Source organism: Thermobia domestica, chromosome 4 (assembly GCF_964235325.1).
Source record: "Thermobia domestica chromosome 4, izTheDome1.hap1.1, whole genome shotgun sequence".
Taxonomy (NCBI): Eukaryota; Metazoa; Arthropoda; class Insecta; order Zygentoma; family Lepismatidae; genus Thermobia; species Thermobia domestica.
In genome coordinates, this window is record NC_137457.1 from 24,896,568 (window position 1) to 24,921,628 (window position 25,061).

At 33.5% G+C, this 25,061-nt stretch overlaps 1 protein-coding gene across 2 annotated transcripts in view; it reads left to right on the forward strand.

Moving 5' to 3' along the window:
* The window catches only part of LOC145683776 (solute carrier organic anion transporter family member 74D-like), a 197,477-nt gene that overhangs the window by 162,021 nt on the left and 10,395 nt on the right, over positions 1-25,061 (forward strand). For both annotated transcript variants that reach the window (XM_081755347.1, XM_081755348.1), the window contains exons 8-9: positions 13,402-13,552; positions 19,004-19,226. In XM_081755347.1, coding sequence (XP_081611473.1) covers positions 13,402-13,552; positions 19,004-19,226 — 374 coding nt within the window. The remainder of the gene's footprint in view (positions 1-13,401; positions 13,553-19,003; positions 19,227-25,061) is intronic.

A 25,061-nucleotide genomic window follows, 5' to 3' on the forward strand; every position in this document is an offset into this window, starting at 1 on the left:
ACATAAGTATGCTCCATTTACTTACACAACTTCTTCGATGAAATAGGTGATAATAAGAAAAAGAAAAAGCACATAAATATGCTACATTTACTTAAACAACTTCCTTGATGAAAAAGATGATAATAAGAGAAAGAAAAAAGCACATAAATATGCTTCATTTACATACACAACATTTTAAATGAAAAAGATGATAATAAGAGAAAGAAAAAACACATATATATATGCTACATTTACTTACACAACTTCCTTGATAAAAAAGATGATAATAAAAGAAAGAAAAAGCACATAAATATGCTACATTTACTTACAGAACTTCCTTGATGAAAAAGATGACAATGAGAGAAAGAGAAAGCACTTAAATATGCTACATTTACTTACAGAACTTTCTTGATAAAAAAGATGATAATAAGAGAAAGAAAAAAGCACATAAATATGCTTCATTTACATACACAACTTTTTTAATGAAAAAGATGATAATAAGAGAAAGAAAAAAGCACATAAATATGCTTCATTTACATACACAACTTCCTTGATAAAAAAGATGATAATAAAAGAAAGAAAAAGCACATAAATATACTAAATTTACTTACAGAACTTCCTTGATGAAAAAGATGATAATAAGAGAAAGAGAAAGCACATAAATATGGTATATTTACTTACAGAACTTCCTAAGATGAAAATAATTTGTAATTTCTTATCCTTTCCTGTTCTATAACTTTGGATGATGCTAATTTTCATTGGATGAAATATAGGCTAGGAAGAACGAAAACTAGAACAAAAACAAAATAAAATAAAATAAAGGAAGAAAAGAAAAATGAAAACTAAAACTACCTTCAATATTATCGAACATGATGGATTTGTACTTTTATATTCTTTACTAACTGAGAAACGTTGTATTATTTAATTAAAGCTAAGATTAAGTTTTAAAGTATGTGAAGCAGTAGCGTAGCCAGGATGCGTGTTTGTGGGGGGGAGTGCTTTTATAGGTACATATAGAAAAAAATACAAACAAAAAAATATATAAACATGAAAATATATAAAAAAATTACAAACATCAAAGTACCAAAGTACATTGTCGGACCTCTTTGGGGGCGGCCCCTCTGGGCTCCCCCTTCCCTACGACACTGTGTGAATGTTTCTATCAAAATTATGTAGGAGTAGGAGGCAAGTACATGATGGATTGTAGCTGTATTAAAAGCTAGAATGTGCTTAACTCACGCTAAACTGAAAATAATTTTTTGACTAAGATTTGAATTATGCAAGTCATTCTGAAATATACTAATGGGTACAGGATAGTTCAAAACGACACAAACAAACTATGAGCATGATTTTTCATTTCAAAATCAGGCATATAATACGTTTCTTTGATCTATAAGAGCTTATTTTGAGACAATGATCCAACGAAAATTTTGGGGGAAAGTGCAAATATATATTCATAATTGGAAAGAGTAATTAAAATCAAAATTAATTACGTATTAAATAAATTATTAATAGGTTTTCATATTAATACGTATTAATAGGTTAGATCGTAGGTTGTTTGCGTGTACGTGTTGCAAGGCATCACTCCAGAATAGATCTTTGTTGTACGCAAAGTATAACCGTATTATCATCTTGCAACGGTACACCAAGAAACTTGGGGAATGTCTTAGAAAAGTACAGAAAACAAACCGTAATCGGCTATGTAGAACGGAATTGTTCATTCTCTGCTGTGACCGAGAAAGAGAGAGAAAGATAGAAAGCAGAAATATACATGTGATCACTGAAAATCGAGTTAAAACTAGTAATAAGAGAAATTATGTTCAAAATGCTTTGTCCGTTTATACATAAACTCAGACGTAAATTTTGGTGTAACTATAGTTGTCACTGTTAGTGCCTACAATATCGTACTTTTTTAACCGAATGCAGTCAATTAATTGACTTCCATGTGTGTGTATTTTATGTAATGCTGTCAGGCTCCGTATAGTGTACGGACAGTTTGTATTTTAAGACTTGTGTTCGTGTGCGTATCGTACTCTTTAAAACGTGACAAGAAGTCCGTATTTTTGATTTGGAGTCGTCCATACATACAATGAAGGACCTAAAGCAGACACGTAGCTTTCAAGCTTCAAACTTGTAACGCCCCTATCCAGGCCCAATCACTGCAACGCGAGAAATACGTTGAAAGATCTAGCCAACAGAAAGGGCTTTGCGCGGACCAGATACATGCTCAAGAATTACTGGTGGAATGAAAATCCAGAGGTTTGGCAATATGGCAAATTCACAATAAAACAGTATAAATTCAATAAGAAACACAACAAATCAGGTTTATAATTTTATTTACAATTAATAATACAGATTCAAAAAAAAAATATTCTTCTTATTCCTGGTAAACTTTTGTCAAAAAAATTAATTTTTGAAAAAAAAATTTTTATTGTATTGAAATAATTATGTCAATTCCTTCTTGGATGAAATTTCAATTGTCCTTGGATACAATGCACATAAAGGCCAATCCAGGACCTCTCTCATTAAAGGTAACAAAATTCCAGATTCAGTTTACAGACGTCGGAGTCCAATCTAGGACCTCTTCCATTAAATGCAATAAATCCAGATTATCCACTAACGTTTGAGGCCAGTCCAGGACCTCTCCTTCTTCAGACCTAATTTTTACTTATTAAAGCTTCCGAACTATTAAGTTTAATTTATTTCTACCTTTTTTAGTAAAGATTTCCTTCCTGTATTTGTACTCTCTGATCAAGTCAAGAAATGATTATAGCAGCTAATATTCCAACAAATAAATTAATAACTTACTAAAATCCAGAAAAAATATCGTTTTCAATAATTATATTACTTATATTCCGATGCCTGAGACTCTGTTGTTCATTTCCAAACAAGTTATTTCCTCTCTAATTATTTTTAATCAAAAAAAATGTTAATGTTTTTCTTTAACTTCACGCGTAATAATTCCAAGAAAATAATTTCTGAAATCGCAGATTCTGGTGACCAAACCTGAAAAAGACAACACTCATATAACTGAGGTTTTGGGTCCAAACCCTCCACCTCGCTTCCCCTGGATTTTCAGTTGGAACAGGGACAACCGTAATGAATCCTTATTCTTTGAGAATTAAGCAAGCCAATTACTCTCAATTTTGGAGGCAATAACACAACCCACGCAAGACGTCACAAACATTGGACTTAAACAGGAACTAACTTAGTACAAAGTTTTAACACTCACCTCATTTTTTCCTTAGTAATATATTACCTCTCTGGAATAATTCCTGGCTTCAATTGAATTTGGACTACTCCATGCAAACAAGAATAATTTTCATTTATGAGGAGAAAATAGCGCAAAGAGAAATCACCGGGCCTGGGGACCACCGGAGTCCTAAATACGATCCACTTAATATCCCAAGAGGGAAAAGAATTAGTTACCTCTCATGCATACAGTTCCATTACTAATTTAAAAATATTAATATTTTTACACATCACTGAAAAAAATTATATTTCGTCAAACAACTCTAGGGCAAAAGCTGCTATAACAAACAAACAGCAATTAACAGAAGCACACGAAAGATTGCTTACTTCTCACAATTCCAATACGTAATATATTAACTCGAACAACACTTCACTCCTCATAGCACAAATTATTCTTGTTTTGCACTGTTCTTCAAATAATAATAATATTTCGTCGAAAAATCTAATAATCTTTATCAACTGACTGGATTCCTATTTCACTGCCACTCCATTTTGACAAGCATGGAAAGCGAGACCACATAGAAACATGCAAGCACACAAAGCGAGGTCACAAGCAATCCAACAAGTACAAATTCGTAACAAGCACAGCAATCCTCAGCCATGACCCGATCCACAGGGCAGCTTCCTTCCAAGTTACCACACAAAGGTGGGAGCTTGGAGAAGTCAGCTGCGGTCATGCGCAAAGAACCAAAGGTCACCACTAGTAATCCTAACTCGACCGTAAGGTCGCACGGAAGAACAAAACTCGACCGTAAGGTCGCACGGGAGAAAGGAAATCTTTTTACATTTTATATTTTTTTTTCTCTAGTAAGTCTTGATAATGTAAATTAACAGTAGTTAATTTCCTTAGTGTTAAATACATAATACAAACAGCAACAAAGAATATTACTTTCTTTTTTGAAAAGTGTAACGGTACGTTACAAACTCGGCGGCCAGGAAAAAGAAAAATTCTGACTCCGGAATTTTTCGTCAAATCACTCCTCCTCTTGCAAGCTACGAAACATAAAAGAGACATTATAGTTATACATATTTACATATTGACATACATATCTTAAAATATATAACTCATTCAAGTTTTAATTATACATAATTTATGATTCAATTAATTTTAACAATATTAAATTCATATTAAATCTGACTTTCACTAGGAATAACTAGCTATAACTAACATATATAATTTGATTAATATGAATGACTTTCACTTCACTAAATAAATAAAATTTTGATTACTATGGCCATAGTAATTAAAATAATAATTTAATCAAATATATTTACAATTGACACTTAGTAACAATAGAATATGACAAAATAACATTTAGCAAACATGGAAAATTTACAAATAACAAATATCTGATTAAGACTATTAATATTTATTTTCTTCAAAGGATAAGCAAGGAATCAACCTAGACAATTTAATTCAAAAATAATTTTAAGATCTTCGAGATCTATAAATCTTAATTTCCGAAACGTGAGATCTACGGTAGGTTTCTGCTGCATCTGCTTCATCCGATAACAAAATGGTATTGGGAGTCAAAAATCTTCTAATAACAAAGGGACCTACCCATTTTTCAGCCAGAGATTTTGTAAATTTATCCTTTAGGGATGATTTCGCATGGGACTTCACCAGAACCTTGTCTCCAACATTCAACGTGACCGGATTTCTCCGACGCATCATTAGCATTCGACGTTTTTGCCAACTCTTCTCTAAATTTTCCATTGCCTGTTTCCACATTTCTGCTGAACTTTTACCACCAAAATCAGAATCTACAATGTCCCATCGATTTTCTAACGGTGTTGTGTACGGACGTCCATAAAATATTTCGAATGGCGACATCTTTAATCCTTCATGCTCACTGATGTTTAGGGTGAACTGCAATCGTGGAATGAAATGTGACCAGAGTTTTTGGTTTCCAGATATATAAGAGCGTAACGCAGCCTTCAAGGTTTTGATGAAGCGCTCTGCTACATTTCCCCCAGGGTGATACGGGCTCAAACGAATGTGTTTGATTCCTAGCCCAAATAAAAATCTCTTGAAGGTCTCAGACACAAAAATGGATGCGTTATCAGTCGAAATGGCTTCCGGAACCCCAATTCGGCTGAATATGTCCATCAATTTATTGGCTACCAAATTTGAAGAGATATTTCGTAATTTTTCAATTACAACATATCTACTAGCATTGTCTACACCAATTAATATGTACTTGAAACCATTTGAATTGGGAAGAGCTCCTACTATATCATACATCCAGTGTGCATTTACACGATTACTATATTCAGAAGCTAAATAACCCATCTTACGCCTGTTTGATTCCTTCATCTTCTGGCAAACGTCACATGTTGAAACAAACTCTTTAACTTCTTCCTTCATCTTCTCCCACGTGAATTTTCGCATCAGTTTTCTTAACGTTCTGTATGTTCCAGAATGTCCACCCACCAGATTATCATTGTGGTGATATTCTATGAGAACTCTTCGTAATCTTTTCGGAATTACTATTTTAAATGGATTAAGAGCAGATTTTGTCCTTTTCATAAGAATTTTATTATTCAAATGGTACCCTACTACTTGTTCTCCTTTTTCAATCTTCTCAATAATCATTTTCAGTTCTTCATCCTCCCTTTGTAGTTCGTCCAACGAATTCTCCACTATTGGTAATTTCCAATAGTTCGCAGCTCTCATATTTCCTTTGAACACAGCCAGGCCAACAGGTCCATCAATAATATTGAATTCGAACGGATCATACATCCTCGTTAAGAAATCTGCTACGGTATTGTCGGCTGATCTAACATGTTTGACTTTAAATGAAAATTGGCATAAGGTTTCAACCAAAGGTCCGTATTTCAACAGTCTCTTACTATTTCCCAGGATCCATGTCAAAGCTTTGTTATCGGTCAGGACTTCAAATTCATTTACAAGATAATGCTTGTACCTGGATATCGTTTTCACAAGACTGATGAACTCGATTTCGTAAATGCTTCTATGCCTGTCAGCCTCTGACAGGCGTTTACTGAAATAGGCGACAGGTACCAAGTTCCCTTTATCGTTTTCTTGTGACACGCATCCAGCTACGCTTTTCCCTGATCCGTCGACATTAACAACAAAGCGCTTGTTTAAGTCCGGAATTTTTAAAACAACATTTTCTATCAAGATGTTCTTCAATTTATCAAGAATTCGCTGATGTTCTGGTTTCCATTCAAATTTTACCTTTGGTGATTTCAATGCACTTAATGGCCCCATTAACTCCTGGAATTCGGACGCGAATTTAGAATAGTAGTTGAATAAACCTAAAATTTTCATCAACCCTCTTCTATTTCTTGGCGGAGGGATGTTACGAATCGCAGAAACTCTACTGGGGTCGATTTCCATTTGATCTCCCTCAATTAGATAACCCAAATAGTTTATCTTTTTACAAAAGAAATGACATTTATCAGGAGACACTGTAATGTTGAATTCTTTAAATCTTTCTAATACCTTTTCCACTAGAATCATGTGTTCTGATAAACTACGTGACGCTATTAAAACATCATCAAAAAATAGTTTTACACCATCATCTATCATGTCACCAAGTACCTTCTCCATAGCCCGAGACAAAATATTACTACCTGTCTTTATTCCGACTGGCAACCGCGTATAACGATAACACCCTTTAGGGGTAACTATGGTAGTTATATCCCTTGACTCTTTATCCAGTAAGCACTGGAAATATGCTCGGCGCAAGTCAATTTTGGTGTATACGGTCTTATCTGCAAGCCCCGTGAGACATTCCTCTAAATTAGGTGAAGGGAAAACATCATTAACAATAAGTGAATTCGCCCTAATGTAATTTCCTACAATTCTATGCGTATTGTTCTTGTTTCGCACCAAAAAACAACTACTTGCGAAATTTGAATGATCAACCTCCTCAATTATACCCTCGTCTAGTAACTCCTGAATTTGTTCATAGAAAATTCGTTCTTTGCCCTTTGGTATCGGAAAAGGTGTATCTTTAAATGGCTTGTGTTCTTTCAAATATAACCTAGCAACAAAATTCTTAATACACCCAACTTTGTCAGTTATTACATCCTTATACCTCTCCTTCAAAGAATCAATGAAAGCCATGATCTCCGGCTCGGTGAATTTCCAAGAATCATTATCTTGGTTTTTCACCTGTATATGTTTATGGTCTTTCACCTGTACAGGAGTCTGATCCTTTCCTTCACTAGATTGTCTAATATTCTCATCAATGTACTTCTTGTTTCGTTTAATAAGTTTATGAAAGTTCTCAGCTAGATCCAGATCGATATCCGACGCCACTGAATCACTTTCACTCTTGGATGCACAACGTTGTTTTGTACTAGCGGCTAATCCATCACTCCTCTTAAGATCTTCTGCACAATTCACCAATTTGATTTCCGATACATTAATTACCTTCTTCCGGGAATCACGTGGTTTTCGACGTTTCTTTCTTGATTTAGGTTTATTTGCATCTTCAACAGTCTTTCCATCTTCAATCATTTCCTTAGTATTTAAGTTGTTGTTGCAACCCAAAGATTCTTCTTTGTTGTCAATAGCTAAACTATTAGATGATGTCAGTCCAACCACACATGGTAGATTCACTCTGTCTTTTGCACTGGACTCCTTAACCTTGGATGGTTTCATAGTCTTTAATTTGGTTTGTTTCTTGTCGACACCTTCCAAGGACATTTCACTTGCACCACCACCATAATTTCCTGAATTATCAATTACTGATCCACAATCTATTCTTCGGGTTAGTCCATCAGTCTCCGAACATCTTGGTTCTTGAACTCCTAAGTCATCTGTCTTAATAGGTAGCCTTTGATCACCACTACTTCGAAGAGCTCCTTCACATCTCACCTCAATTGAATTCTCAGGTAGATCAGCCTTGACTTCAGAATCAATCAAAGATCTAAGTTCCTTTAACTGCATTACACTCGGTGCACTTATTTCAAGCATCTTTAATTCAATGTCCCGATAGTCCAATTCACATTGAACCGCTGCATGACTATACCTAGAAACAAACCCATCCTCGCATATAAATAATGACGCCATGAATCCAGATAAAACTCCTAAATCCGCTTTTTCAGCAGGTGAATCCCCAAAAGATTTTTGGTCCTCAACGTTCTTTATATCTTTTAACTTACCGTTTGGCTGAACCAATCTCTTGTAGTTTAGCTTCAATCTTTTTAATCCACCACGCAAATTCAAGCAATTCCTAAAGTAGTCAATAACCGAGTTCGTCGATCTCAAAAACGGTGTACCCAATAAACACGAACAAGGTAACTCTTTAACCACCTTAAACCATACCCTCTCAAAATGACCTGAGAGATTTACGTTCACTAGAATTTCCATATTCGTATAAAAATTAAATCCTGATGGTGCATTAACCAGCTTCTCTGGAGTAGATTTAATAAATCTCTCCAACCCACAAGCTTGAACCAAGTCTAAACGTATTATATTAAAGCTTGATCCACCATCAATACAAATATCGGACAAGCGACCATGAATCCTCCCAACTACAAAAGAAGCCACAGTGTCAGACATCTCACATGGAATGGTTACTGCTGAATTTTTAATTTTCTTTGAATAATCAGACTTTTCAAAACGATCCTTGTATATTCCTCGAGCCTGAGACTTAACTTTCATCTGACTCTGAACATCAAATGAATTAGGTTGATCAAAATGTACATTAGTATTATGTTTTCCAGATTTTTCAAAATTTTTAGAATAACTAACATCAGGATTTTGGTTAAACATTACTAAATTCGATTTCCTTCTAGAAATGCCCATCTCCTTATTATATTCCGTCTGATTTCTAAATTCTAATTCATGCCTTTCAGCAATTTCCAATAACTCTAACCTAGACACTGGAACATAATTATTTAACATTTTAAATTTATGATTTGGGTTCATCCCACTAATCATTACATTAACCATGTCGGACTCATTTACCCCGAATTGCAAAATATTCATAGCAATAAATACTGATTTGACATACTGATAAACCGATTCTGACAATCGCTGACGCCTATATATTTTCTCAGAAATAAATTGATGTAAACAAACTGGGGTAATAAACAGACCCACAAGCCTGCCTCTTAATTCGCTCCAACTCATTTGATTATTTAAGGCAAATAATATTTCTTTCAAAAAAGCTCCCTGACACTTTCCAATTAACAATGACAGAATCATATTAAGAGAGTAACTAGTGTCTAGTAAAGTCTCTTCAATTTTGGACAAAATGTCAAATACAAGTACGCTATCGCTACCATCGGTTAACTTAACATCCTTAAATTTACATTCCAGAAAGTCGTTCTTTCTCTTAAAGGTATATTTCAACAAAAGATTATGTTCGAAATGCGAGTCTTCATTAATATTACCAAGAGTTGGAAACCCTGCATTTACATCACCCCGTAACGGAGGTTCTCTAGTGTAATATAAATGCCTATTATTCTGACTTAACCTAGGTGTTAAATTTCTCATCAAAGAAACTCGCTTATAATAATCCCTTAAATTTAGATAACCAAATGGCGATGATAATCTATTAGGCTCTGACGATCTAAATTCAGATGGAACACATCGACCTAATTGTCCTGAATTATCAAAGGCCTCACTAAAATTTACCTGTCTGTGATCACGAGTAGTTTCATTTACACTGCCGACATTAGCTAATCTACTAAAATTATTAGCAAGATTCTGAGGGCTCACACCAGATTCTAAATCAACATTCAAGGTTGATGAGCGTCTTCTAGCAAAGCTATCAAAAATGGGTGGAGTCAAAGACATATTCACCTGACCACAGTCAGACCTAGTCTCAAGGTCCATAAAACCGGTACGGTCGAGGGTTACAAATTCTGAATTCTGTTCAGGAATGTCAATAGATACATAATCCCTTGGGCTACACATGATATTCAATAATAAATAAATAAATATCACTTCAAACATTTAACAACCAATTATTATCACAAATGTACCCACTAACTACTGACACTACAGTCGAACCAAACATAAGATCAAATGGAATCAACCTATCAACCACCTTCCTTGCTTACCTTTGCTAATAATGAAAATTTGTTACTACTTTTTTTTTTTTCAGAAATAAATTTACTTAAATTGATGACGAAAATACTTAATAACACATTAAAATATTTTAATATATCGAAAAAAGTTAATATTAAATTCAAATTTATTATGACAACGCTAATAACTATACTAACCACAATTTAGACGCGTAATATAATTAAACTCTATATTCACATTACCAGACTTAAACAACACAAAAGCTATTTTTAAACTTGGAACAACACCAAAGTTGTTTTGGAACTTGGAACAACACAAAAGTTGTTTTGGAACTTGGAAGGAAGCCACAGATGTAACGCCCCTATCCAGGCCCAATCACTGCAACGCGAGAAATACGTTGAAAGATCTAGCCAACAGAAAGGGCTTTGCGCGGACCAGATACATGCTCAAGAATTACTGGTGGAATGAAAATCCAGAGGTTTGGCAATATGGCAAATTCACAATAAAACAGTATAAATTCAATAAGAAACACAACAAATCAGGTTTATAATTTTATTTACAATTAATAATACAGATTCAAAAAAAAAATATTCTTCTTATTCCTGGTAAACTTTTGTCAAAAAAATTAATTTTTGAAAAAAAAATTTTTATTGTATTGAAATAATTATGTCAATTCCTTCTTGGATGAAATTTCAATTGTCCTTGGATACAATGCACATAAAGGCCAATCCAGGACCTCTCTCATTAAAGGTAACAAAATTCCAGATTCAGTTTACAGACGTCGGAGTCCAATCTAGGACCTCTTCCATTAAATGCAATAAATCCAGATTATCCACTAACGTTTGAGGCCAGTCCAGGACCTCTCCTTCTTCAGACCTAATTTTTACTTATTAAAGCTTCCGAACTATTAAGTTTAATTTATTTCTACCTTTTTTAGTAAAGATTTCCTTCCTGTATTTGTACTCTCTGATCAAGTCAAGAAATGATTATAGCAGCTAATATTCCAACAAATAAATTAATAACTTACTAAAATCCAGAAAAAATATCGTTTTCAATAATTATATTACTTATATTCCGATGCCTGAGACTCTGTTGTTCATTTCCAAACAAGTTATTTCCTCTCTAATTATTTTTAATCAAAAAAAATGTTAATGTTTTTCTTTAACTTCACGCGTAATAATTCCAAGAAAATAATTTCTGAAATCGCAGATTCTGGTGACCAAACCTGAAAAAGACAACACTCATATAACTGAGGTTTTGGGTCCAAACCCTCCACCTCGCTTCCCCTGGATTTTCAGTTGGAACAGGGACAACCGTAATGAATCCTTATTCTTTGAGAATTAAGCAAGCCAATTACTCTCAATTTTGGAGGCAATAACACAACCCACGCAAGACGTCACAAACATTGGACTTAAACAGGAACTAACTTAGTACAAAGTTTTAACACTCACCTCATTTTTTCCTTAGTAATATATTACCTCTCTGGAATAATTCCTGGCTTCAATTGAATTTGGACTACTCCATGCAAACAAGAATAATTTTCATTTATGAGGAGAAAATAGCGCAAAGAGAAATCACCGGGCCTGGGGACCACCGGAGTCCTAAATACGATCCACTTAATATCCCAAGAGGGAAAAGAATTAGTTACCTCTCATGCATACAGTTCCATTACTAATTTAAAAATATTAATATTTTTACACATCACTGAAAAAAATTATATTTCGTCAAACAACTCTAGGGCAAAAGCTGCTATAACAAACAAACAGCAATTAACAGAAGCACACGAAAGATTGCTTACTTCTCACAATTCCAATACGTAATATATTAACTCGAACAACACTTCACTCCTCATAGCACAAATTATTCTTGTTTTGCACTGTTCTTCAAATAATAATAATATTTCGTCGAAAAATCTAATAATCTTTATCAACTGACTGGATTCCTATTTCACTGCCACTCCATTTTGACAAGCATGGAAAGCGAGACCACATAGAAACATGCAAGCACACAAAGCGAGGTCACAAGCAATCCAACAAGTACAAATTCGTAACAAGCACAGCAATCCTCAGCCATGACCCGATCCACAGGGCAGCTTCCTTCCAAGTTACCACACAAAGGTGGGAGCTTGGAGAAGTCAGCTGCGGTCATGCGCAAAGAACCAAAGGTCACCACTAGTAATCCTAACTCGACCGTAAGGTCGCACGGAAGAACAAAACTCGACCGTAAGGTCGCACGGGAGAAAGGAAATCTTTTTACATTTTATATTTTTTTTTTCTCTAGTAAGTCTTGATAATGTAAATTAACAGTAGTTAATTTCCTTAGTGTTAAATACATAATACAAACAGCAACAAAGAATATTACTTTCTTTTTTGAAAAGTGTAACGGTACGTTACAAACTTCCATTAACAATGTTTGCACTCACGTAAGCACTTACGGGTAAACAATGGCAATCTTGACCATAAAAGTTTCAGTGATGATAAATTTTCAAGCGACGTTCATTCTTTAAAGAATTTATACTGATGAAGGTAACAAGTTTTCGCCGAAACGTTTATCGTAGACGTTTCAGTGATAATAAGTCTTCGGGAACATTGATTCTTTAAAGAATTTGTACTGATGAAGATAATAAATTATTGTTGAAACGTTTACAGTCAAGATTGCCATTGTTTATCGGTGGGTCCTTATGTGAGTTCAAACTTTGTTAATATTAAATATGCATCCAATTAATCCAATAAGTAACCCAAAACAGTTCATCAACGAAATGAAAAGAAATGAAAAAGATAGAAAATAAAAGCAAGAAACAGATGTCCGGTCATTCGTCATTGTCAGATATTATTTTAATTTTTGTGATATGACATATATCGGACATCTCTCTCTAGTAGTCTTGATTTTTTTCTTCTTTGTTTTCTTTATTTTTCATTCTCTTCTCTTGACACTCACAATTGATGAGTCGTTCGAGGCTTGAAAGCTAAACTTGTCTAATATAATCAGTGAGTAGGCATTCTATTTTAAATTTCTTTGGTCACTCTAAAAATTTTCTATTTTAATTTTAAATTCTCACTCAATATTTCCTTTGTGCTGGTTGTTATTGGAGAAAAATAACCACTACACATAATGTATAATGGATATTAACGTATGGTTATCGTATTTTATTTCAGATTACAAAATTTCATTCCAGGCTGTAATAAATCTACATGTGACTGTGAAGTCAGTAAATTCAATCCAGTTTGTGGTAGTGATGGGCTGAATTATATCTCAGCCTGTCATGCTGGGTGCCAAACACTCACTATGTCTGGGAAAAATATACAGGTAATAAAAATGGTAATATTAAAATTAAAGACTTTAAAAAAATGTGCTATTAACAAATGTGTAGACGCAATACGAAAGAAGATTTTTAAATAAAAACTATTGGTGTACAAATACCAAAGACACAGTGTATTTATTATAGAGAAATAGAATACTTTTTATGACTGAATAAAACAGCTGAATAAATAAATGGAGCGTAACGTAAATCTGATAATTATCTTCCATTTTTAGATTTACTGATTACCCGTTTACGCAATAAATTTATAACAAAAGTATATCGAAAACATACTGCGGGCGCTATTTACATACGTCAATAATCAGCCCATCCATCATTGTGCAAGGCTAATATTTGGAAAATTTTTTTCTTTCGTAGGGCATTATTACTTTGTGATCGTTCAAATGATCTTAAGGACGGAATACAGTTTTCATATCAAATATTACCAAAAAAAAAAAGTTCATAAATTGCACACCTTACAAAAGTAGTTTAATTAAACACGCAGATCGGTGCCGGCCCCTAAAACAGTTACTCCCAAAGAAGCAAAAACTTGGATAGGAATTCCTTACTTTTTTACAACTATCGACAAAAATTCAACTCATTTTTCCGAAGCATAACATACCTACTTCCAGTATCCCCTCAAAATGTTAGAAAAACAGCTTACTTTTTAAAAGGTTATTTCGTTCATCCACTAAGTAGGTCAGGTATTTGTGTTGCTCAATGTGAATGTGACTTCTCATATACAAGTCAAACGAAACGCAATATTAACACCCGCATTCAAGAACATATTAGAGAATCAAAAGAGTCACAAGAAGAGGGCATGTCGGGATTGTAGCTTCACTTAAAACAAGTTACACAATATAAAGCAAGTTAATGTGATAGGCTCAGCAGAAACAAACAGCGGGAGATTAAAGAATCATTCTTTATTCACAAATATAAACCAGCTTTAAATATAGATTTTGGTAATACTGATAGAATCTACCTACTTTTGACGTATATTTTGGATCTGGCAATAGTGACGTAACAAAGACATCGCGCTTCCTCCAACTCAGCTCGTTATTTCGCACTGTGCTCTGCTCGTGGTATTTTAGCATCCTTTACGTTATATTTATTCATTCTATGGTATGTATTCCTTTCTCTGTACCTCTTTTCTCTCATCCGTTATTGTCCTTTGTTACCTTATCACTGAAAACGGAATTAGCTTTCTGTTCCGAAACGTATGAAAAGTTTCAAGTTTTCCCACGGGAGAATTTATTGGTAAGTAACCAATTCTTTGCTAATTTCAATAATCCTCTCATGCGCCTACATAATAATTTTGATAAATAAAACAGCTGTTTGAATTACCTGGGTGTAACCTACTGTGAAAAATCTGTTCCAGTAAAGAAGAATGGGGTTAACTAAAATAAGCTAATTCACTGGAAGTAAAATAAAAGTTTTTTTTCATTTTAGATAATCAATATGAGTTCTATAGTATCATTGAGAATGGTATGGTTTTCAATTTTTCTTTAACGAAAGTAGCAGCAGCGAGTTGCTTTTCTCCTTAACTATTTATTTTTTAGACGGGAATATAATTTTCAAGGCAAAAGAACAAGGAAATTAGGTTAATCTTTTTGTACATAACGTCCTCAAGTGACAGGCCTGAGGTATTACAGGAGGTATAGGCTTTACCTTCAATAAAAGTTGAGGGGTTTCGAAATTTGGATTCGGCGAAACAAAATACATCGAATTCATACCCTGGGACCCGCTGTACACAACGTTTGTTTTTTTCTTACGGGCGTGTATATTCCTAATCCAAAATCGCTAAATTTTTTTCGCCCATTAAAAAAAATAAATAAATAAAAATAAATAAAAAAGATCGTTCTGGGGTTTCGAAATTTGGATTCTGTGTAATATAAAAATATCATATCCACACTCTGGGGTCCGATGCACGTGTAACTTTTTTTTTGTATGGGTCTGTAATTCATGCGAGATGTTAGATGATGTGAGTTAGACTTCTATGAACTATCATTAAAAAAAACGACATTTATAAAGTACACTGATGCCAATATAGTGCTAACAAAAGCCAGTGGAACTATTATGGTTACAGGGAAAAATTGATCCCAACTCATATGATATTTGTAACAAAAATGTTCAAAGATTACGGTGCTGTTCATCTTGAAAAGTTATGTAAGGACTTATTAAAACTAGTACTGACGCTAAAACAGAAAAGATTTTCCTTCGATTTCAAGATCAATATAAGACTGTCTAGTATGAAAGCAATGTTAACACTTTGATGTAAGCCTTTGTTGTGTGAAACCATGTTAACTGTTTAAGCTGAAGAAAAATGTTATTCTTTGATATAAACTGTGGTTGTATGAAACAATGCTAACGGTTTAAGCCGAAAATGTTCTTTGATTTCAAGATCGATGTTAACCTTCATTGAATGAAACCAGTGTTAGCCGCTTAAGCTGAAAAGGCTGTTCTTCTATTTTCAAGATCAATGTAAGACTTTATTAACGAAACTATTTCTGTTTTTCAATAAAGCGTGATTTTGCAACGTACAGAAAGTTAACTTCCAAAAATTCCAGCAACATTTCAGAATATTTACACGATTTTTGAAATAAACAAATAGACAAAACATTAGAAAAATGCTCATAATTGTGGAAATTTCATTATAGCTGTGTATGACATACCTTCTTTTTCGACTCGGACTAAGAGCAGCCTACATTGTGAAGTTAATGAAATTCTTGTATTTGAAACATGTTACAGAATTTTACAACTTTGTAAATATGATAAAATATGATAAGAAATCAATAAGTAATTTTTAACCAATCAAAAAGTGCTCGTGGGTTGTGAAAATCAAATCTCTACCTGCTACCACATACATCAAATATATATGTACTAGCCTTTGGCCACTGACTAACTGGGAACTTCTCACCCGGACACCGCATCTGCTCTGTTTCGGCCTCGCACTGCTGATATCCCTAGCATATCAATAATCTTAAGGAATTTCGATATATGGCTACCTTATTATAACAATTGCAGCTCCCACTTTTTTCCCCTTTCCTTCTAGCAAAACATCAGCAAATGCTGAAAGATGTCTTTAATCAGAACGTCTACTCTTAAGAGATTTCGAGACGTAGACATAGTATTTTAAGAATTACAAGCCCACTCTTTTTTCTTCCTTTGTAGGGGAAACATCTAAAAACGCTGAAACCCGTCTTTAATTACTTTAAATTAAAACCCTGAATACCAATTTTCATGGGGGCTGTGGGGGCCGCGGTGGATCAGTGGTAGAGCGTTCACCTCTGGTGCTTGGGGTCCCGGGTTCAAACCCTGTTCCCGCCAAGTGAACTTTGTGGTGGACAAACACCGTGTGCATGGGTTTCCTCGGGGCTCTCCCGTTTCCTCCCACTTTCTTCATTCCATCATTTCATTCATTACTCATCATCCCCGTCTCCTTTAGCCTAGCCGGCATAACCGTGGAACGTAAAACTCAAAAATTTCATTTCATTTTCCAATTTTCATGTCTCTAATTTATTAAGGCCCAAATGGGTTTTTCCAATGCTGGTACAAGTTTAATAATCTGAGGATTCACCTTGACCCTCTAACTGGCTCTTGCATTTATAAGTTTTAAAGAAAACAATGCATACACTAACACTAATACATGTTACAAGTACACTAATACACAATATATCATTACAAGGATAAAAATATAATTGTGCTCTGTGATACGTGTATGTCTAAAAGGATATTTTGTGCATGAAATGATCCCAGAACTAACATTGCATACAAAAATAAGTAAATAAAAGAAAAATAATGAACTAAACCAGATTTCTATCGCAATTACATTAAGTCTCTGACACAACATTAATATCAAAAAAGTTAAAATTTAAATAAACACAACTCTTACTATAAATTTAACATTCTACAAGCCTCCACGCATATTATGGATATTTAATGTTCTTAAGGGATTTCGAGATATAGCAATTCTGTTTTAACAATTGCGAAACCCACTCTTATTTTCTTTCTGACTTTTCTCTTCCCTTTTAGAGGAAATATCATGAGCACATCTTTGATTATTTTAAATTTAAAAAAAAATCTAAATACAAAAATTTCATGTCTCTATCCTTAACGAACTTTTAGATATGGTCATCTAATGTTAAAAATTGGGAACTCATCCTTTTTCCTTACCTTCTAGGGCAAATAAAAAACGCTGAAAGATGTATTTAAGTATTTTAAACTTGAAGTCTAAATACTAAATATTATATCTCTAACCTTAAGAGACTACGCGATATGGACGTCTTATTATAATAATTGTGATTCGCAGTCTTTTTCCCTTCTCAATATTTTTTCCCCTTCTAGGGGAAATATCAAACAAACATTGAAACACGTATTTAATTATTTTAAATGAAAAATCTAAATACCAAATTTCATATCTCTAACCTTTAGAGATTCCTAGTTAGGAACATTTTAAGATAATAAATGCCTTCCATCTTATCCTCTTACCCGTCGAATTTCTAAAAATTTGTCCTTACTAGAACCTTAAATCACAAATTCTATGCTCTGTCTAAATTTCAAGTTTCTAGCTTAAGCGGTTTATCCTGGACGTTGATCAAAGGATCAATCAACCAGTCAGAACTTCTTTTATGTAGAGAGATATTTCCTTCAGATGACCAAAAAGGAGTGTACACTGCAAAGTTAATTTGTTTTTGTACTCTAAACAAAATTCCAAGCCAATTGTCCGTAACTTGTTAGGAAAAAAGTCATCCTGCTATACGATATATTCTGTAATAGAAACATCTCTTTCAAACAAGAACTTTAGAAATTATCCAAAAAATGGATCAAAAAATTGCGATCTTGGCCAATAATTAGGTTTTAGATCAGGGACCACAAAATTTTGAACGGCCCCTAAATCGAATTTTCGTATTTGTTTACGGAATAAGCACATCATACTGAGTTAAGTGATAGTTTAGGTTTGGTTACACTATATATAGTTCTCTACATGTAAGACCTACAAGAAAATTTTTGATTGAAATATATTGATTTTTTTTTTAAAAAAAACTTTGATTTAAAAAACTTTGATCATTTGATTAAAAAATAACTTTGATTTCTCTAAACCTTGAGAAGAGTAAACAAAGAAATGTGTTATTCATTTTTAGCATCCCATCTACTGACTATTTTGTTCAAACTTTCACATAAAAAAATCATTCATTTATTGGTAAGGTCTGTAAATCCTACATGAATAGGCTAATGGCTAATACTACATGAATAGGCTAATAGAGGTAAAAATTAACATAATATTCATAATATTACAAGGGTAACATTTTGCCCTGAGCTCATAGCTATTGGCGTGAAACGAGAATTAAAAATTAAAACGTGATACAATATATTATTTCTTTGGTTGAACTATACGATTGTTATGTATTATGTTTTTTCTCTATATTGTTATTTTAAATTACTTTTAATTTTCGTTTCAGTATTCAAATTGTACCTGCGTTGGTGAAATGGGTGAAACAGCCGAGGCTAAATTGTGTGATGAGGAATGTAAGACTTTCGTTTGGTATATCTTAGCTTTTTCTATCTTTATTTTTATTCATTCAACGTCCGAAGTTGGAAGAACGCTACTCACTTTAAGATGTGTGGAGCATCAAGATAAAGCAATGGCACTTGGACTTATTCAATTTGCCATTGGGATATTCGGTAAGGTTAATTTTTTTGTCTCTTTTCTCTTTCTATCTTTTTCCTTTTGTTCCTAGAGATATCAATATATAAGAAATGGAAGTTTTAATAAAAGTATTACATCACTTTTAACCCTTTTAGGACATATGGTATATATATATATATATATATATATATATATATATATATATATATATATATATATATATATATATATATATATATATATATATATATATATATATATATATATATATATATATATACATGCCATGGGGTAGACCTTTGGAATTTGCTTTATAAACCTTTACTAAAGCTTTTCACACCGGAGTTTTTGCATTCATTCAAGCATGAAAGCATCAAAGTACATATTTCATGGACATAAATACTTTGGATAGATTAATAATTACCTGTACCTTGGGCAGAAAGTGCTAATACATGTGCACTATACTTAATAGAATGTTAATTTGATAATAACAAAAGAAGAGTGTTTTTGAGATATATAAATGATTATTATGGGATAGTGGTTACTATGTAAAATATATTATTATGGATACCTAGTCAGCGAGTTTGTGTGCTTGACAGTTTGAAGGAAAATATATTATAAAATATATCAGCTAATAAATCATTTTATCAACGTTCATCGACGTTATCATTTTAACAGAAAAGGTGAGAATAATGCTATATAATTATTAAAGATAATTTTTACATGCAAATTAATACTACCACTCAATATTTGTATATCTTACTTAGACGGACCAGGTTGACGACTACCCTTGGTGTGTCGTTATATAAAAATTTTGGTTTACCTCACCCGGGACTTTTCATAAATTCTATACCCCGAAGTAAAGTAAGGGTGAATTTACTTTTACAATTAATTTAATGAATACAAATTTGACCATATTGAGAAGTGGTAGAATAATCATAAGGAAAATGGACACTGAAATAATAGAGAATGAATCCACTAATAGTGACAACGGTGAACCTAGTGTAACATCAAGAATGACATCGGAAGACCGAATCTTGCTAGTTTTACAGCAGCAATTGAGTCAGATGTCTACCGAATTAAAGCAGATGATGAAGCATAACTCTGAAGAATTAAGTAGACGAATAGAACAGAAGTCTGATGAATCTAACAAGCAATACGAAGAATTAAAGCAGACGTTAGAACAGAAGATGGAACAGAAGTCGGATGAAACAAAACAATTAATTATTCAGACGATGAGCGATATTACCTCGCAATTCGAGGAAAAGTTAAAAGGGATATCGGAGGAATGCCAAGGTAATCACAACCATCTGAGCCAAGGAATCAGTGATATAAAAGGGATTTAGAAGTAACCGAATCTTCTGTTCAACAACAAAAAATCCAGGTCATCAATAATGCTAACAACATACGAGCAAATACGCAGTCGATAGCTACGTTACAGGAAGAAATTAGAATGCTACAGGTTAAGGACAACACATACCATAATAACATGTGTAGTGATCGCTTGGAGTTTCCCCACTCACCAGAGATGAACTCGCCTTCGCCGGTGTCTGATGATGATATTATATTGGAAGAAATACCTCCAAAGAGTACAGATGGGCGAAACATAGATGGTGTAACGACACATCATGTTATGGATAAGAACTATCACCCAATAAGTACACGGAATGATAAAAGGAAGGTAAAATTAAGTGTTAAGATGAGTGAAATTCGAGCTATGAGCAAATTCAGTGGTAAGTGTAACGAGAATGCTACTTCTTTCTTAGAGAAATTCCAGGACGAATGCAATATTATGTGTATAGATAGATCACAATATATGAAATTAATTCCTCATGTATTACTCCCACCTTGTTCATTATGGTTTAAAGCTGTACGTGATCACATCAATACATATGATGAATTCAAAGCGGCACTAATCGCAAATTATGAAAATGACTTTTTGCTTGCGAATAGAGATGCCACCATTAGAAATCAACACTTCAATCCTCGAGTGCATAAATCTATTGTAGAATTTGTTGTAAATACATACAACGAATTAAAGGTCGTTAATCCATTGCAATCGGAATCGAGAATAATCGCATCAATTCGAAATTTGCTTCCATTTAAATTGCAACAGATCTTATTTTCCACACAGTGTATGAGTTTCAACCATTTGTTAATGCTTGTCCAATGCTATGAAACGCAATACTATGCCATGAATCAACAAGCAGGAATGGGTAAAAATAGGAATAATTCAGATCATTTGGTGCCTGTTCGGAATTTAAATATCCGAAGTGTGAATAATACGGAACATAACCTAAGCCGAGTACACTCTAGCAATCAAAATGAGCAAAATAGACAAAGTTATGTAGGGAATCCGCCTAACCCAATTAATCGTAGTAATCCATATGTTAGACCCTATAATCAAAATAGGTTTAACAGTAGACGAAATGTATGGCGAAATTCTAGGAATTCAGCGAACTACGTGGATAGACGTAATGGTAGGACAAGAGATGGCACTTCGCATCCGGATCCAGGTATCACAGTAATTCCTGTACCGAATAATAATACGGGACATAATAATGATTGTGCAGTACAATATACTTTATTAAATTCATATGCAAGTACGAACGTAACCTGATTACCGTTAATGAAATTAGGTTAAACATATATCAGTTATAGACTCTTGTGAACTTTTATTTTCAATCTTATGAGTTAATGTTGATAATGAAAACGACTCTTATGAATACTTGAAGTGCTTAGATATAGTTTTAGATAGACTGGAAAGTTAATTTTCCAATGATTTTAATTCTCTCTTGTTAATGTAAAGAATTATAATTCGATTCATAAATGATTAAAAGCGAAGGTTATTTATATTAGATTGATTTTGTGTTGAAAATTTAACTGTCAAAGATTATGTTAAGAAGAAGATCTATTCTATAAAATTAATTATTCGACGACTGTTTTTATGAGCTATCCTATATATTATCCAAACAAGATTCTTCTTTATTATGACCTCTTAGTATCACGATGTATACATTAGAATGCAACATCTAACTTATTTGTTATTTAATGCGCCCTGAAAGATTAAACATTTATTTATAACTTCACTGTTTTAATAATAATCAAAACTATTAATCATAGTAATTTGTGTTTCACCCTCGTTAATTATATTAATAGGCGACGATGTTTTTGATAATAATAATATAATGAATGTAATTAAAGGATAAGTATTATTGAAGTGTACGATTTGTTATAAATATATCTATATATATATGAAATGTAATAAAGATATATACGAGGTGTGATCAAAATATGAAGAACACATATAAAGTAAGAGCACTATTGTAAACGGACCAGTGGTTCTTGAAGATAAAAGCCAAGCTCACTCATGACTTTTATATTCAGTCCAATTGTCGGGCGACATTTTATATAACAAAATACTTTGGATAGATTAATAATTACCTGTACCTTGGGCAGAAAGTGCTAATACATGTGCACTATACTTAATAGAATGTTAATTTGATAATAACAAAAGAAGAGTGTTTTTGAGATATATAAATGATTATTATGGGATAGTGGTTACTATGTAAAATATATTATTATGGATACCTAGTCAGCGAGTTTGTGTGCTTGACAGTTTGAAGGAAAATATATTATAAAATATATCAGCTAATAAATCATTTTATCAACGTTCATCGACGTTATCATTTTAACAGAAAAGGTGAGAATAATGCTATATAATTATTAAAGATAATTTTTACATGCAAATTAATACTACCACTCAATATTTGTATATCTTACTTAGACGGACCAGGTTGACGACTACCCTTGGTGTGTCGTTATATTGCATTCACGCATGCAATGTCTGGGGGCAGTGACGTCACAAACTTTGACTAAAGAAAAAAGGAGGATAATTTTTTAGAGCTTTATTCAAAAAAATCCTGACACATCTCTATTTATCCTATGTTTGACCCTCATTTTGTTGGGAGTGTTTCCAACTGTACCACTCACGTGTCCCTATTATGTACTTGGAGCGCGAAAATCTCGCCCAAAGTGGGAAAAATGGATTATTTCAGGAAAAATTCCCATTTTCGGAAATTTCTCTCCTCCGGTGGACGATAGAGACATGCAAGTGGTACCGTTTGAAACCTAGTGCCATGTCAAACAAAACGAGGTACTAATCATAATCCTAAGATGAATAAGGGTGTGTAAAAGAATTTCCGATTTTTTTGAATTTTCCTCATGATAAAAAAACGTGGGATTTTCTTCATAAGTAGGTAAATATTTTTTCCGCCCTCAGTTTTCAATATATGCAATTGAAATTTTCCACAGTTGTTACATACATTACATAGTATTTTTAGGTGATTTTGAGATTCGAGTGATAACAAAGTGGCGCCTATAGAGCTACTTTGAAAGAAGATACTTTCTCAGAAAAATTCCACCTTTTAGGAACTTTCTTCTCCTCAGGTACATAATGCCGACATGGGAGTGGTACCGTTAGAAAGGATGCTTCATTCTGAGGAGAACGAGGTACAATTCATGGTCTTACAATGAATAGTCTTGATGCGAAAGCTGATTGTATAAAAGTTGACTGAAAATATATTATCCAAAAGTGGTTAGAGAAAATTGGTAAATCGCCTAGAGCATCAAGGCTATTTCTCCTAGGACCATTCTTCGTACTTCATTCTCTTCACAATAAAGCAAACGTTTTCGGTACAACTCGCATGTCCATGTCATGTACCTGAGGAGGGAATTTGCGACAAACGGGGATTTTATTTTTTTAAAATCCCTTTTTCTAAGTTTAGACGGAAATTTCCCACCTCAGGTACTAATAGGGAAAATTGAGTAGTACAGTTGGAAACACTGCCTTATCCGAATAAAATGAGGGTCAAACCATTATCATAGAGTAAGTACTCTTGATGCAATACCTGATTGAAGGAAAGTTTACAAATTATCTCAAAAAACCCATGTACTAAAAGGCTTTAAACATTGGCTACTTATATATAATTTTGTACAAATATTGTAATGTTCTACGCGTCTCCTATATTTATAAACATCAACACGTACTCCTTATTTATTATCAAAACACTGTGCTCTTCTACTACAACCACTACAAAAAGCAAACAAATAAAATTCGCATGATCATCGTCATGTGAAAACAAAAAGAAACTAGCGCCATCTCTGTCCAGAAAAAGAGTTTAACACGTTGGCTGCCATGAGACTCAAAAACGGGTCTTAGTGAACGTCACACGTGGAGCCATGACACCCATTTTTGGGTATCACCTCAGCTACTGCTTCAGGCCGCGATACCCGCACGGAGGTTTCACTTACTATTTGTTTCTGGGATCAAAAATAATCTTTGGCCTCAGAATTTTACACTGTATTTGCGACCAGGGGCCAGAGAGCACCACGTGCTGACAAGAATGGCGTGAAATTATCCCTAATAAGTCGTTGTAATAAAATAATTGCTTTCTTATTATTTATAGTGAGTTCATTATGTTTATTTTCAAAACAAATATTTATGCATTTGTATGGTAAGTTAGTTGATGTTGGTTGAATTTTAAGAAAGTAAAAAAGAAGAAGAAAAAGAAGAAAGTAAGGCATTATATTCTGTGTTTGAGACACCTTTTATGTTCAGTAATGTACTGTGGCCCCTCGATGTGCTTCACACAATTTGACCTTGGCAGCCATTAAAGACTATGGAAAGTCTCCATCGACATTAGTTTCGGCTGATCAAATCTCCTCTCTCAGCTTCCTTCGAGCAGACTTACTTCGAATGCAGGTATTATTGATCTAAATAAAAAAAAAAAAAAAAGTAGGTAATGTTTGTTTCGCACAGTTCTGTTTCAAAAGAAATGTTACTTTCTATATAATATGCTAAGTTTCTA